The sequence below is a fragment of the Fulmarus glacialis genome, unplaced genomic scaffold (genome assembly GCF_000690835.1).
Source record: "Fulmarus glacialis isolate BGI_N327 unplaced genomic scaffold, ASM69083v1 scaffold5995, whole genome shotgun sequence".
Lineage (NCBI taxonomy): Eukaryota > Metazoa > Chordata > Aves > Procellariiformes > Procellariidae > Fulmarus > Fulmarus glacialis.
The window spans coordinates 2,636-19,531 of NW_009214969.1; the positions used below are offsets into that span (position 1 = coordinate 2,636).

Consider the following 16,896-nt stretch of genomic DNA (forward strand, 5'->3'; position numbering starts at 1 on the left):
GCTATTGAACGGAGTCCTTAGGGATTTGCATTTCAAACTCATTTGCAGTGATTTTATGTGACATTTTGTCCTTTGATAGACAGAAAGATAAGAGCAAACAAGATCCAAATGACCTTTGTTTACTTGTCTTCTGTGGTAACCCAGCTTCTTTTAACAATATTCTGACTAGAGTCACTTATACTTAGAGCTTCACTTACATTGCTCTGTTGACGCTCTTATTAATTTGCATAGAAAACACTGCCTTATTTGTGCTGGTCCATTTAGTCCTTTCTCTCTCCCCCCTTGATTGTGCAGCATAGCTTTTAGGACTGCCCTCTCTTAATGCCAGGAAACCACCTTGACACTTAGGTGTTGCTACAACAGAAAAACTTTTTTTTTTTTTTTTAGTTTAGAAATATCCTCCCCTTCCACTCAGACCATCCAGGAGCCTTCTGGCAGTGAAATGGATGGTGCAATCACTCTGTTCCACAAGTATTAACCTAAGCCCTATTTTTTGCAATACTTGAAAAAGTTTCAGGACTATAATAGTTGACTGCAAATTTCCCATGGAAACAGGGAGTCATATAAATACATCATAACATTGAAGACACTTGTGAAATGGCCATTTGAGCAGAACTTTTTTTTTTTTAAACCTTTGGGGTTTTAAATGCATGTGGAAGTACTACCTTCATGGTACAGAAATGTGTGCCTCTTAGACAGAAGTGAATGCCTAGGGGGATTTAGATGGCTTGCAGTGGTAGTAAACTTGTGACTCCTCATTGACACACCACTACACAGACCTCCACCAATCCTTCCCCTTCAAAACAAGCAGCATTTGCACTTGTAGAAATAGACACAAACAGAATACAATCAAAATGCAGCTACTCTTGCCTCTAGCAAGAATACACATAAAATTATAGTGAAATATCTTAAAATTGGGAGAGCTGTTTAGAAAGCAGCAATGTACAGTAATCATTTCCTTCTGTTGTACCATCCTGCAAAACGCATAATCAGGTAACAACTATTTTTCTATTAATAACACCTTTAACTTCATACCATCTCCTCCTTTACTCTAAATGAAAATTCTAGGTGCTCACTTGTTCACATTTTGAAGTTGAATAGTTAGGCTGGGCTCTCACAAAGAACACGCTGATGCTGAGCCCCTCTTGAACTCAGCCAAAAAGAAAGAGACCACTTCAAATAAATTTAAATTTTCAATCATTTCTTCAGCTTTAATTGGAATTAATTTTTAAAAACCTGCTATAGCTTTTTTTGATTGATTTTTTGCATCTTTGGGCTTCTCCGGTGAACATACTTCTTGAAAAACAACTCTTTCCTATGCTGATGAAATCAGATTCTTTCCCTTTGCATAGCTACAGCACCTCCCAGTTTCGCAATGATTGAAATGTTGAAACAAGAGCTTCATGATGAGGCCTAACAATCTACTGGCTACAAGTTAATTAGTTATGACCCATCCACTGAGTAGAGGTTTGCTCAGGTTATTTTGTACCACCAAGGGCCTGGCCAGCAACACAGGTAGTATCTCAAAATCCATTCATTGAAGTTTCTTCACTTTTAATAGGTTGTTACCCATGCCAAAGAGGTTAGCAAAGCTTATATGCTTTATATGCATATATATTTTTATATATATATTTATATGCATATAATGAAAAAACATACATGATTATGACCACAAGTTCAGAAGAAAACCATAGCTACAACTAACCATTCCCTTCTATGCATTTTCTTTAGTGAGAAAGTAAGCACAGGGGTTCTGGTAAAGAATCAAGATACCATTTTCATGACTTCCCTTCCAATCAACTTTTACTGTCACAATCAACCTTTCCAACTCATCATTAAATGGACTAAAGGATTTGGTAATTGCATTCTCCTGACATCTGCCTTTTAAAAAAATGCATCTTTTGCTAGTGCCACACTCAAAGCACAGAAGGTGCTTGGGTTTTGTTTTCTCTGAAGCTTGTCATTTGATCAAACAGATCCCTCAGCACATGATCTCTCTGCATATGTTTGCTCGTTTGTTTTTCTGTTTTAATTGTCAACTATCATGTATATGTCCCATAAATTTCTTTGGTTGGAATCTCTCTTCCACTTATCCTGTGAAGACAACAAGGATTACCAACAAAGTAAACCATGGTAGGGTGAAAACTATAGATCTTGGAAAATAATTGGGGTAGATCAAAACTTGGCCCTGTGGAAGGCACATGGGAATTTTCCCTCCAGCTCTAGCAATGCCAATGTTTCTTCTAGAATAAGACTTCTCTATTTCCAGAAACCTAGTTCTGTTATGCTAGATCATCCCAATATGAAGTGAAGAGGGCCTCCAATGTTTAACACAAATTAGCCAAGATGACCTTTGATTTCCCAATTGTTTAGCATGCCGTTGTTCAAATGAGTAATTGGAGGCTACCATAGCAAAGGCTAGCAGCGTTTGCATGTAACAAAGAACCAACACATGCTTAATTCCACCAGTGCACCTGAGGGCTATAATAACTCATTTGTACAGCATCTGGCACAATTGGGACAATAATGCCAAGCATGAACTCTGTCCAAAATAGAGGCAGTGGTAGTAGTTTTTTCACTTTGGAGATAATATAAAAAGTTTACACAACTCATCAGGAAAAAGATAAAAGTCCTACATGGGCTATGAAGAGTTTTTTAATTTTTTTTTTTTCTTTTTGTTTCCCTAAGTACAAAACATAACAGGTTTATTTACTCTGGAATTTAAATGTAAAAGAACAAGACAGAGATAGCATTAGCTTTTTTATATTGTTAATTTTTTTTAATAAGTTATCTTTAGGGTTTTTTCTTACATCTGGCTTACATAAATCCTAGTTGAAGTGAAATGGAAAGGTATAGACTCAGCTATACTGTATGATATTGCTACATTCTTTTTTGATTATTTAAGTTATTTACTAATTTTTCTCTCATGCGTTGTATGCAGACAAATTGAAATTTAAAGCAGAAGAGCAACAAAGGACATACAAAGTTCCACATGGGTTAATTTTATTTTTAAAAGTTTATTTGCTTTGCATAGATAAAAACTTTACCTTTTTCGTGATTAATCAAGCAAATAGAAACTTGGGGACATTCTTTGACTTTGGATAAATAATGGCAACAAGAGATATTAATGCCATTCAGAATAAAGATACTGAAAAAATACATTCCAGGTTACAGGTTTTTGACATAACACATATGGACTAAGTACCATTCCAGAGAAACCTCACTGTATAAAGCCTGTATTTTATATAGACAGCTAAGGCAAATATAAAGACCTTCAGCAACAGGGCTTCAGTGCATTGCAGGAACATGAAACTTAGTTATCACTTCCACATAAAGCCACCAGGATGTTTTCATAATCCCCTTTGAGTTCATCCTGTCAATTTAAGTACAAAAAACGACAATTGTTAGGATAATAGTCTCAAGTGAAATAAATTTCAGTAAGCATTCATTATACATGTACCAAACATCAATCCTTCACCTAAATAAATTAATCACTTGATAACACATGTGTGTTAGCCACAGACTGAGCTTGAACTGAGTACCCTCACTGAAGTTATTTGTATGACCTAGAAATAAACACATGCATTTCCAGAGTGGAGCAGAGGTGGACAAAGCCAATAAAAACCCTGGGAGGTCTCATGGCATAAATAAAGAAGAGAAGCACAGAAGATTTCTATCCACCCAGGAGCTTAAACTTTTCATCTCTAGATAAAGTGAAAATGCCTTCCTTGGCCAGTGATGTCCAATGTTCATTAATATTAAAACACTATACACATTGTATCCAGGATTATCTCAAACACAGGCTAATAGTGCAAGGTACTCGATTCACCATAGGATCGCTTATTCAGCTTGGAAAAAATGGATAATATGCATTAAGTATGCAGTAGTTAGTTTTCTCAAATTTGAATCTACTTTGCAGAGACATATGAATTGTTTAGCGTAGCCAAGCTACACCTCAAGGCACTTGGATGCAATCATCACTTTAGAACACAATTAGGTGCTGTAATTACATACCAAATTACAGATCACACACACTCGTGATGGAAGAAAAAAAGTGATCTTTGGCACCTAACTGAAAAAGTAGCAGACACCAATAAAAATCAAAAAGGCATTTTGATACATGTAGGAAGTATGTTTCTACTCCAGTCAAGACTTTTTTTTGTAGAGTTGTCTACCAGCCTCCACAAAGCTGCTTTGCAAGTTTAGCTTTCTTCAGGTCCCTCACTGGTTTAAATTTTCTGGAAAATACATTGGGCAGTTGTCTCCTTTAGGAAGATATTTTTCTTAAGTCTGGAAAGCAGGCCAAATAAATGTCAAGTTAACAAGGAATTTGCAGGAGTACCTCAAATGTTAAAAACCAATAGCCAGTGTTTTTTTGGCCAGAGAGCCAAATATCTCCCATAGAGCTGTCAGTGGAATCATCTCCACTCTCCTGCCAATGTACCTTATGTCTGCCCAGCACAGGAACTTGGGGATACTGTAGTCTCCATTCAACTCTTGGCTTCTACTGTAAGATGATATCCTGAGACATGTAGCACTGCTAACAAATTGCTATAGCTTTCGTGTCAAAAGCATTGCCCCAGAAAATGAATTAGTTCTACCAGCATGTGGATCATTGGGAACATGAGTTACTCAGCTACAATGAGCTACTCAGGATGAACTGGTGACTGAGGAGCAGAAGAATTAACAAACCTTTACTGAACTTCCAAAATAATTCAGCTGTTTTGCATTTCATACATCACCTGAAGGAAAACCTACCATAATGGCTTGGCGGAGAGAGATGCCATACAGCCTCTTGTAATAGCCTTTGATCTCATTCATATCCACTTCATGGCGCGAAACCATGATTCTGATGAGCTCTTTGTGCTGTGTCCCAAAGCCCTGTTAAAAGAAAAAAGAAAAAAAAAAAAAAGAAAAAAAAAGAAGAGGCTAGTTATGGCATTGAAATAACTTAAATCAAGGTTCTCTGTGTTAATCCATCGGACTTCTTTGTGGGTGTACAGAGCCCACATCCTATTCCTTTAACAACTCTCATGAGGGGGTCCTCTCATATATCCCTTCTGTTCCCTATGAGCACAATTCACTTCTGACAGGCTACCTCCACCCCTGGATTTCCTTTTTACGCATTTCTTTCAGCTGTTTCCTAAAAAGAAGCATGTCGTTCACTGTGCTTGCTAGACACCAGAGACAACCTAGACTTCACTGCCTTTTTTTTTTTTTTAAAAAGTGCAATAAGCTGTATTTTCATAACAATTCACTCAATTTTTCACACACTGCTTCTAACCAAGTCACGGGAGTTATGAAAAACCTGCATACCAGACTGTTTCGGGATCTCTAGCTGCCTCACTCAACTCAGGTTCCAAATTTGCCAGAAGGACCATGGATGTCTTGTCAAAGATTCTACAAGGTTCTTGCTTTTCTATTTACTTTTCACTAATATTTCTGTGGTTTCCTGAATAAGAAAAGTTCCAGTTAGCTTTCTGTCACTGTCTAGAGTAAAAGATATATGTGTGGATGGACAGATGCCTTCCTGAACACACTATAGCAAACAGACAGCTCCTATGGAAAGACACTCAGAGGTTTCAAAGGAAAGAACAGAAGGAGAGAGAGAAATACACTGAATTTCCTTCTGTAGTCCTTTTTTATCACACAAAGGGCTTAGAGAGCTCTAGCTAGCTTGATATTTTTCAGCTTACAAAGCACCCCATGTTTAGGAAGAGAAGTTCTTTCTTTAGGTTACCTTCATTGCCAAGTGGAGTTTTTCAGCAAAGAAAGCTGGCTTGCTTGTGGCACACTTCGCTGTAATGAAACAATGAGATAAGGTCACATCTGTTATACATGTAACACGTAACAAAAGGCAAAAGTTTGGAAAGAAAACACTTTAAAAGCAGTCTCAGTGTTCCTACCAGCATATCCTACTTATCTACTTCTTTGGTACCTGTCTTCAAAATATGGGAGAAGTAACAGTTCCTTTCCTCTGTCTATTCACAAAGCAATTCAGTCAGGGGAGAATAGTTACAAGACTGCGCTCCCTAGTTTGTTGCCACAAAATTAAGAAAGATGTTGCTGTTTCCAAGAAGAAAAATGTGAAAGCATTTGTGTCTTCTACAGCAGAGCTGGAGGTTATAATCTGATATTTTATAAACCAAGTTATACTAAGTACTTGCCCTCCACTTCTGATATTAAGAGGGATCTGATGGAATCCCTTTTATCCAAAATATGCTCGACTGTGATACAAAAGCTGAGAACAAGATGGGTGTCTGGCTTTTGATTCCATCTGATAAGAGTCCACCGGTAAGAGTGATTTAAGCGAGTCAATGCCTCACCTTATTGTTCATGAGGAACAGTAATGTTAAGGCTCTTAATATAGACCTTTATCACAAACCTTATAAGAGTATTTTATTGAGCAAAACCGCAGAAGGAAATTTGTTATATTTTTAATAATCATATATTATAAGTGTCTTTGAAAAACAAAATTTAGAGAAAAATGTTTGGTTTTGGTTTTTTTTGAAGACAGGTTCAAAACTATTGGATTTTTGATAGATATTGTGCCTGTTCTGACAGCTCTTTTTGGCATATTGACCTTCTGTAAAGATCTTCCTATGTTGATTACACATCTGTTCTCCTTAAAAGACCTTTCTACATATCAGGAGAGGTATTTATACTCATTCATCAACTTTAACTGACTTTAAATAATTCAATTAAATCACTATGTTCGGACTAGATTTTCCAAAGTATTATTTAGCAAGTTCCTCAGTGAAGCAGGGTAAGCCCAGGAGGGCTTCCTACCAGAGCAAGTATAAGAGAAGTAAAAAGTAGGTTTTCATATGGTCAATATATATACTAGGTTACAATCTGCAGAACCACTTACCAAGAACAGTCAGGCAGTTCTCAATATCACCTTTCAGCTCCAAATCCAGTACCTTGTTCATGTCATGCTTGCTGTATTTGGTGTACTTCTGAAAGACTACATAAGGGAAGAAAACTCAGTGAATAGTGATGAAAACACAATATTCTCCCTGCATTGCCTCTGCTGTATTCTGCCCTCACTGCTGCAGCCGTGCACACAGATGACTGATTGTAAGCCATCTTTCTCATTTTCTTCAGCCTGCACAGTGTAAAGAGCAGTGTTACTGCATGGACTGGTGCAGTCAGCATAAGGAATGGGACTTTGTTAGGATGGTAGCGTTCGTGTTCCCACTGGTATGGATAGAGGTGGTCCAATGACTCCACTGGAGCCTGTGACATTAGGTGACATCCCTCCACCCAGAGCAAACTAGCTGAGGAGCAAGACCATGTTGGGGAGCATTCAGAACCCCTGCCACACTGATCCCTTGGCCGTGTGATCACTAGCCATGTGAGACTTTATGGTAACAGTTCTGTTAACAACCTAAATGGTATTGCTCATCACTAGTATGGAAAGAACAGCCAAGCTGCCAACTGCACCCTTAGTCAGCAAGCATGTGTCCAATTACAAAGACCTTTGTAACAGTCAAAAGACCTTTGTAACAGTCAGAGTCACATCTTGATAATCTGTATCTTCTCTGAGTTCATGAGCAGGCCATGTACAAAATGCAGTTCCTGTGAAGCACAAAGTTTCATCCAACGTACCCCTTCGGAGATGTGGGTAGCTTCTTGCAGTAAGAACAGTCACAAACACATTAACATCTGTTCCTTTCCTTTTTTCTCCCGCTTCATACAAGGCCTGTCATAAAGAAAAGGAAGTCGTAAAGTTAACATCAGTCTAGTAAAACCCAGACAGAAATACTGTACTTCTGAGGCTACCAGCCAAAGATAGGCCATTGCTCGTCAGTAATGAACTCTAGCCCTTGACACAATCCATAACGAAACTCTACACAACCTCAAAATAATTGTAGCTCTATCAAGTAATACTTCATACTTCACTTATGTCATAATAATACCTAAAGAAAACTATGCAGCTACAAAACATATTTTCAGACATTTTACGATCACCATGTAGCTCTCCTGAGTATATTACATTCTTGAATGAAGATATTTTTCATATATCATTATATGCTTACAGTCTGCATGGGAGTTTAGGACTGGCAAGCTTTCTTCAGACAAAATTATCTCTGATATTAACTGGACAAATGTGAAGGAGCAGCCAACGCACCAAGCACTCCTTGTCTTTCCAGGAGTGACTTTAATGGAAAGTAAGAAACCAAATCAGTTTCCTTCATTTTCCTCACCTCCTTAAACCTCTCTAGAAGTAATAATTAAAGACCTCAACACAGCAGCAAAGAAGATTTAACAACACTCTCTCTGCATCAAGAGAAATAGTATTGAACTTTGAGCTTAGACAGAGTATTAGTTTACTGACCTTTCATATCTAGGGCTGATGACAAAACTAAACTCCTTATGTAGCAGGAATAAAAGCAGTATTGCTCAATGGCTTTTTCTTGGCTGAATTTTTGAAAAATCAATTTAAAGTCAATCTACATTTAAATTGTAACAGTGATGTAAGGTTTTATAGGTGAAAACTCAGGAAAGACTGCTAAGGTTTACCAATATTTTAACAAAAATAGTCACACTAATGGTGGAAGAAATAAGGGAAAGATCAGTTGCCTATTTTAGAATTATTCAGAAAATGACTGTGAGGTTTTCAATAATCTTGAAAGGTTCATCACTGTAAAGCAATAGCTATAGCTAACATACCGCAGAGTTCACACTCGTCAAGGTATGGTAGCTGGTTCTGCACATACTTGAGCACACCCTTGTCCCTCAATTCAAGAACTGTGTTATAAACAGAAGGAAGATTGTGTCTAATTTCTCCAACTGTTGACCTCTACTTCAAATGGTCTGCACGCTTTACATGAACTAGAAGAGGTCTTGCAGAAATGTTTCTGAAGCTAGATATTAGGGTGAAGATTTAATTTCCTTCAGATAGCGAAGCTAACATGAATTTCGTAAAATAGTATCCCCTCAGAAAAGATTGCTGTATAACATATAAATCTCTGTTAAATCTGCAATGCACAAGATTCAAATAGAACATTCACAGCCAGAGTTTGTAATCTCAGGTAAGTCAGACGAAGAAGCTCTGCAGAGTGCTAAGTATGATCTTACCCTGGCATCATTGTCAGCAAGCTCATCATTCACATGAGAATCTTCACATCGGTCAGCCTACATAAATAAATAAATAAAGTTTCACTGGTACTCACAATGATTCAGTTCACAAAAATTCAGCATTTTAGAGTTCTGCCCTACCATTCTCATACATAACTTAATACATAATTGCAGATAGTTACAGTTATGTCAATCATTCTGTGAATAAGGCTGTTGTATTTGTTAATCAATCAGAGCTCACATTTCTAAGGCCATTAGCAACTTATTTCTGAAGTCCTACATTAAAATCCACAGGAAGTATTGTTTCTTAATGTGAAGTTATAGGCTTGGAAGCTGTGATTTGGTCCCTGAAAACCATTGAATAGACTCCTTCCAAGTTGGTTTAAAACCAAAAAATGAAAAGCAAAACGATGCACATGGACGTATCAAAAAATAATCCTGCGTGCATATACAAGCTTCATATACATGTACTCAACAATTATGGAATCATGCATTTTAAAAGGGTCTTTTTATTGGGCAGCTCCAGTGTTTAAACTCATCTGCTTTTGAACATAAATTCACAAAACACTTTGTCCACTTGTTAGCTCCTGCCCCTGTCCCGTTATCTAACTACTAGAAATGTAACTTAATAGCAAGCCAAAAGGTTTATTTCCCCAATTGTAAGCATTTTTTCTTTTTGTATTTCTAGTCAATTGACATGACATTATTCCTGTTGTTTTTTCAAGTGCTTACAGACAGTTACAAAAAAAAAGTCTTAAAAGCACAACTGATAAACAATAATAAACATCACTGTTTTTTAAAATGCATTTGAGATAAAATCTCATTATAGCTTGTTTAAGAACAGTTTCATATGGTCTAAGATACGTAAATAAAAAATAACGCAAGGAAATAAATATTACCTAAATAATCCTTATTTATTGTTTGTCTTTCTCTAAAATAGTGTTCACAACATTAATTTTTTATTACGGGTAATGTCACTTAAAATGCTTAAGCACAGCATACCTTGGCTAGAGCAACCAAAGCCTTCTGAAAGTCTCCAGATGTGTCAGAGATAATGTCTTGTGTCAGATCTCTCTTCAGCACTGAAATCGAAAGAAAAAGGATTTGTAGCTTGTTTTAAAGTTATCAAGTAGGTTGACTAGGTGATTTTTAAAGGTCCCTTCCAACACAAACCATTCTATGATTCTATGTTTTTTTCAGCTTTTTCTTAATTTCCCACTTAAATATGCCCACTAGAAATGCATTTTTTTACTTTCTCTCATTTAGCTTCGAGAGAAGGAGTTTATTTGTAACATGCCTTCTAATCCCTGAGACGTGCTGTGAAATTGGAGGCTAAAGCCAAAATCTGCTGAAAAAGTCCTTCTCTAAGGTCTTGTAAGTGGCATTGTCTTGGGCTCTTGCTTGTGAAGTACAAAAAAAAGCTTGAAACATTTTCTGAGCCATTTGTCTCTCACTCTTATTTCTCATTGTTCTTATCAACACTGAACTCAATCACAACAATCAAAACTCTTCCAAAAAATCAAACTATTAATTTGGGCTTCTAACTGAGACTATTTGAATGGAAATCTCTTGGAAAAGTTAGCCCATAATCTCAGAACACATGATTTAATTGGACAACACTGATTGACTACAGTAAACTCTACATATATGAGATACCACATTACATTTTAGTTATCTCTTCAAAGATTGTCCCCCTTTAGTTCACTGGTTGCTCCTACTGCTAATGTCATCTAACTAACAGCAGCTACTGTTACTAACTCAGTAAGCTTTTTTCTCAAGCCTAGTCAGATCTTAAGAGGTCAGCCAAGGCTTAGTTACAAAAGAAGTAAAGCAGCTGGGTTTTGCTTGAGTCCTAGAAAGCACCTAAATGCACAGCTCATTCCATGAGACATCTGCAGTTCTGGCAGTGATGATGTGCCTTTTCCTTCTGTATTGGGATCTACGTAAGTCAGAAAAAGTCAGTATGACCTCCCTCCCCTGCAAACTCTTTCAACCTTATGTGAAGCTTCACTTGCCTCCTACAACGTCATCTCAGCTTCTCATATTGAGAAGTGGGGCTGTGACTGTAATGTGTCTGCTATAGAGTTATACCATCAATACTTCTCTCTTGCTCTGAATTACCTTCTTTGTAGTATCTGCTGGCTTCTCTGATCTCTCTGTTGTTTCTTGAGGCCAGAATCTCGATTAAGGTATCTTCATCGGTTCCAAGCCCCTGATAAAAATGGTTGAAATTTTAGAAATGTTATTTGATAAAACAAACTTAAAACTTAGAAGACAAGAAATAAGATGACAATCATGGACTTGGCTTTGAAGGCCCCATGTGGAACAAGAAAGAAAAATGAAGAACATTGTGCTTCCATACAATATTGTTATTTCATCTCTTTTGGAATTATTTTTTTATCGCATCTAACACCACTGGTACCCAAAAAAAGCACTAAAGGGACCAAGCAGTGCACATAAAAGATAGGAATGTAAAATTTATGAAGAAAAATACCCCCTTCCCTTTTTGTTTTCCCTTATGTAAACATGTTTGTAAACACTATGGCTTTCTACCACTACCTCAACAACCAGTTTTCAGAAGGCAGAAAGAGTTCATTCTCACAAAAGAATACCATTTGCAGCCAATCTCTTCCAACCCTGAAGTTTAGCAGAGATTGCTGGGTCTTGTTCTCAGAACCTGGATTACCATATATATTTATTTTACAAAATGGGGTTAAAATGAAGACAATACACAAGCATCGAAATCCAAGTCCAGTGTCACTTACAGGCCTTGGTAATTATTTATGCTCTTTAGGAAAGTTTTTCTCAGAAGCCTTTGCCTTACCTTCATAGAGGCTCTTAATTCTTCAGCGTCAAACTGAGCTGGAGTTTTGAGCAGAGCCACAACAACATCTTCCAGATGGCTTTTCAGAACTTTTTTCAAGGCTTCTTCCAGACTCTGTAACAGGAAGAATAAGAAACACACTAAGCTAGTGAATGGTAAAAAGCTGCTGTTCAGCTATAGTCCAAAAACTGTCAGATCTCTCATGAATCTTAGTCTACATCATTCCTTTAGCTACTAGAAAGAATTATGAAGCCCTATTCACCTAAAGGTGAAATTTTTAATTTGTCACCTTTATGTTAATCAAAGTGTCAGGGTTTTTCAGTAACTATTCAGGTGTGCTTTCACACATTGCAGTTCAGCCATATTCACCCATTTACAGCATCAGAAGAAGATTCAAAATAGGCTGCTTGTTTTTTAAGAGAAGGTAATTGCTGATATGATTATGACTGTGTTGCTTATCTGGATAACATTTTAATTCATCCATTTATTGCATAAAGAATACAGAATTTGCAGTGCAAACTCTGTGGACATACTGTAATATCGCCCTACACAAAACTGCAAGTCCTGAAGTTGAGACTTGTGCTATATTCTAATTTGACCTAGATTTAAGTTAAAAAAAAAAAAAATCTGATTTATTCTGCCTCCTGTCTGGAAATGCTCAGTACGCTATTTTGTTACATTAAAACTGTTCTTCACCAAGTATGTGTCAAGGCTGTGGCTGTAAGAGTGAGAAGGTCAACCTGCTTTGTCAGGTTACCTAAGCCAACAAGATTATTTCAGAAGCAAGCACTATGTCCACATTAGTTCTGCTCTGCTTTTGATGGTATGTCAGGAACCAGGGTATCTAATAATCTAACAGCATTAGTCTCCCTGTGTCTTTGAAGTTAGATTTTAATTTAGGTTCTTAAAAAATATAATTGCAAGGCTGAAGCTTCCTCTGAGGGGGGAGAGAGCTGTGAAAACCACAAGTGAGGTGTCCTGAACAGAAACAGAAAATCTAGGCTAAAATGAGACTTATATTCTAAGTTGGCCCTTAAAAGTTATACTTAGAGTTACAAAGCGAAAAACACAAAGGAATCACTTTCCAAGGAGCAAACTCTCAGTAACTCTAGTATGTCAACTGTGCAACTGTAATTTCAATTTAGAGTTACAGGTTCAGCTGGAGAAAATTTATTACAGGGAAAAGTAAGAGCAATTAAAACCTTTTCCAGAAACATGCAGTAATTTCAAAGCTTCTCAGCTCCAGGGACTAGCAGTTTTACTACTCAGAGGTCGGAGAACACCACCCCCTGTACACCCACTCACATACCAGTGTTGGTATACTTGTGGAACAGCGTTATGGTTCTACAACTTTCCTATCCTATTTAGTATTCTACCTGGACTTAAATATTCAGAGAGGTGCCTCCACATCCCCTTCTCCATCTCTCCCTTTATCTCAGTAGACTGTCTCCCAGGTGGCAGTGAAATCTCTGCATTCCCAGCAATTTAGTGATTTAAAGGCTCTCTAGGGCATTCAAAAAACTTGAAAGTCAGAACTTCAAAATTTTTCTTTTTATTTCAAAATAGTGGCTGCCGTATTCAAAGGCTCAGTACTGGCAATATAGTTGCAGGGTATTATCATTCTGTCATGGTTTTCACAAACTACAAAAGGAAGACGACTGTAACTTTTTGTTCTATGAAGCTAAAGCTGTATGTACCATCTAAGCCAGGAGAGACATTGATATTCTGGGTGTAAATTTAAGCTTGGCTTGAATATACTTTACCTTTCCTTTAGCCTGCTGATAGGCAGCTTTGATCTGCTGACGCTGAGCATTTGTTCTTTTAGTCAAGATGTCAATGATGGTGGCTTCATCCACACCTATGAGACACCAAACAACGATGTGTCTAATATATTGGAAATATTATAGCAGTCTGTAGTGCATCATTTAGCCAAATCATTATTTTTACATTTTATTATTTCCTTTACATCATATTTTGGTTTCTTGACACACTGAAGTTTAACCAAAGGAAAAATTGTAATCATCTGCTGACTTACAATTAACGATGTAGTGAAGAAACCCAATAAATAGATTCCCATAGAACACAGAAACCTGTGTTTCTACAATTTCATACAGAAAGTCTTAAAGTGTTCTGAGTGCAGAACTTACACTGCAGAATAACTAAAAAGAAAAAAAAAAATTAGACGGCATACTTATTTAATCTCAGTAAGTCAAATTGAAAAAGATTTCAAAGTACAGGCAAAGTGCCAAATGTGAATTTCATTGAAAGAGAGAAGTGCAATAGAAGCATACACTACATTATCAGCATATTCACTGCCTCTTGAAAGGATTTTATGGAAATCAAATCAAAAAGTATTAGTATGGTAGGTTATAATATTTTTTCATTCTCTAGAAATTAAATTTTTACAACCTTTCCTTCAACATATTCAAGAACTTTAATGTAGTATTAAGGTCTGAAATTGTAATACAACACCAGGATATCAAAGAGTTGAGATTCTTTACCACGTGGCATACTTTAATGTATTGTCAAGTTTTTAAAGCAGAGGCACCTCTCCTGCTTGCCATTGCCTCTCACTCTGATATTTTATTCAGTGCTATTCTCAAAATTTCCTAAGGAAAAGTCCTAATGTAGCAGGTTAAATATTTACTCCTCTTACCCTTTACAGTAATAGCTTTGTCTAAAGCAACAACATCAGCTGATGGATCGAAGTTAGGGTATGACTTTACTCCAGGGCCACCTTTGGAACTTTTCTGCAGAAGGGTAAAAAACAAAAACAAACAAACAAACAAACAAACCAACCCCAATTCATTCCAAAGAATATTTTTGCGAAGAAGCAGTTGTAGATGGCTAAATAAACCATGTATTTGGGATTGTCTATTGCCTATTATAGGACTATCAAGGAACATACACAGCTTTGTAACTATAGAGAACTAAACAGACTCAGTAACGGATATGCATTGGATCTATTCCTTTCACACCTCTTATATTAAACAGAAAGTACGTCATCCATTGTTTTAGGCACCTGAAGACCTATTTCTCAGAGTAAGTTGGATTTCGCAGGAAAATACTTCTCAGCTGTCACACAGGCAGTTATGTCCAAATTTTAAAAACCTAAAACCGCAATTAAATCCTACAGGCACTGCCAATAAAGTGCTGCTAATTTCCTTACTCATCTTATGCAAATTGACTGTGCATCACATTAAGTGACTTCTCAGCTGACTCATATCTAAGGCTACAAGCACTTCTTGCATGCAAGATCTTGGAGAAGAGTTCAAGTCTAATCCTACAAGGAAGTGGAGAACTGTTACCCAACTTCTTTGCAACTTGAGACATAAGCCACACTTTCTTCACAGGCATTATCTACTGGCTGCCTTTGATGAATCCACTCCTAGACGGGCACTCCCCAGTTTATGCCTAAAGTGCTCTGGGAATGACTAGGGATGATGAATTCCACTACGTGACAGATTACATGGCTTGCCCTAAGTCAGCAACATGACAAATCGAGTTACTGGTAGGGCCTATACCCCTACAGCACCACCTGACCGATGCCACACTCATTACCATCTTTTACAGAAGCTATAATGCCCCAAGATTCCTGGATGAAATATTTATATAAAATTCCCCTTGTTACGATATATGATGAGATTTTTTATTGAAAAAAGCCCAGTAGTTTAGCTAAACTTTTTCAGAATCACCTATACTCTTTGTCCTGTTTCAACAATTCACTATTTTAATTTTTTTTTAATCCTTCGCTGCTAAAGTTAAATAGCACAAGACAAATGGCAAGGTCTTATGGATACATGTTTTACATACACCATTCTGTATTGAATTTTGTACGCGTCTAATGTCTGATAATTAAATATTCAACTCCCTCTACTAGGAATTGCATGAGAGCAGAGGGACTGCATACTCAAAGCAGTGTCTTGCATACTTTTGAAAAAAACACTGTGACTTTTGTGATAGCCAACAGAGGAACAGGACTGGTTTGCTGCCTGTTTCCCAGGCATGCCAGGTTAGTCTTTGTATACTGGTTTCCATGACAAACTTATCTACTAGCAATAAAAAACTGTCTGTAACCAACATAACCAGAATGACTCAGGACCCTGGGAGTGCAACGGGGATGGGATGGTGGAGCCAAAGGTTTATGCACAAAATGTTGTGGAGTCAAAATTACAAAATCCACAGAAATTTAGAGCAAAAAACTTTATTTACTGAAATTTCCCCTCTATGTTCATTTTTTTTCAAGATGAAAGTTCTTTGAGGATCTCCTGTGACTTCACAGTGTGCCACTTTACCTTCACTGACAGTTATTTCAGTATCTTAATCAACTTCATTATCACAAAGACTCCCCACATCATCCTAGTGCAATAACTCTTGACTTACCACCACCATAAGCCTCCCTTCTAAACAGTATCAATACTGATCATCTGAGATGTTTTGTTACATACTGCGACCCTTTCCACCTTAAGCACTGCATATGATATGAAAACTAGGACATATACTAGTAACTTTAGTTCCTCCTTTACATTCCTGGGCTCCAACTCATGGTTTCCTGTACATCAGCCTAAGAGTCCCTGTTTTTCTCATGTACATCATCCGAACATGTTCTTACACATTCACACGCTTGTGCATCAGATTACTGCTTTAAAGAGGATGATTTGAGTGAATCAGTGATTGGCCAATGGGAATTACAATTTCATTACAGTAACTAGTTCTGCCTAGGAATTGATAACTAGACTGATAAGTGCAAATAAGAACAATTTTTCATCTGATAGCAGGCTTACTAGGTTATTAGATTACATTAGATTATATGCTGCAATAAAACTGGGTCCAGTTCTAATCCAGTTCTAATGGAGTTTTGCCATTGATTTTTCTCCCTTTGAGTATATGAAAGATGTTTGGTGGCCTATGCCTTTAAATCAGTTCTCAAAGCACTTGAAAATAAGCATGACGCTTTCAAAAGGTGATAATACTTACAATACATTCCT

General features: G+C 37.1%; 1 protein-coding gene across 1 annotated transcript in view; it reads right to left on the reverse strand.

Annotated features, from left to right (window-relative positions):
- Positions 1 to 3,020: 3,020 nt before the first annotated feature.
- Positions 3,021 to 16,896, reverse strand: part of ANXA1 (annexin A1) — a 17,922-nt gene continuing 4,046 nt past the window's right edge. Inside the window, exons 2-13 of the mRNA XM_009578789.1 lie at positions 16,886 to 16,896; positions 14,565 to 14,658; positions 13,672 to 13,766; positions 11,909 to 12,022; positions 11,206 to 11,296; positions 10,087 to 10,166; positions 9,085 to 9,141; positions 7,612 to 7,705; positions 6,872 to 6,967; positions 5,741 to 5,799; positions 4,759 to 4,881; positions 3,021 to 3,373 (exon numbers count right to left, since the gene is read on the reverse strand). The exon at positions 16,886 to 16,896 is cut by the window's right edge and continues 92 nt beyond it. Of these exons, the coding sequence (XP_009577084.1) occupies positions 3,314 to 3,373; positions 4,759 to 4,881; positions 5,741 to 5,799; positions 6,872 to 6,967; positions 7,612 to 7,705; positions 9,085 to 9,141; positions 10,087 to 10,166; positions 11,206 to 11,296; positions 11,909 to 12,022; positions 13,672 to 13,766; positions 14,565 to 14,658; positions 16,886 to 16,896 (974 nt within the window). The 3' untranslated portion in view covers positions 3,021 to 3,313. The remainder of the gene's footprint in view (positions 3,374 to 4,758; positions 4,882 to 5,740; positions 5,800 to 6,871; positions 6,968 to 7,611; positions 7,706 to 9,084; positions 9,142 to 10,086; positions 10,167 to 11,205; positions 11,297 to 11,908; positions 12,023 to 13,671; positions 13,767 to 14,564; positions 14,659 to 16,885) is intronic.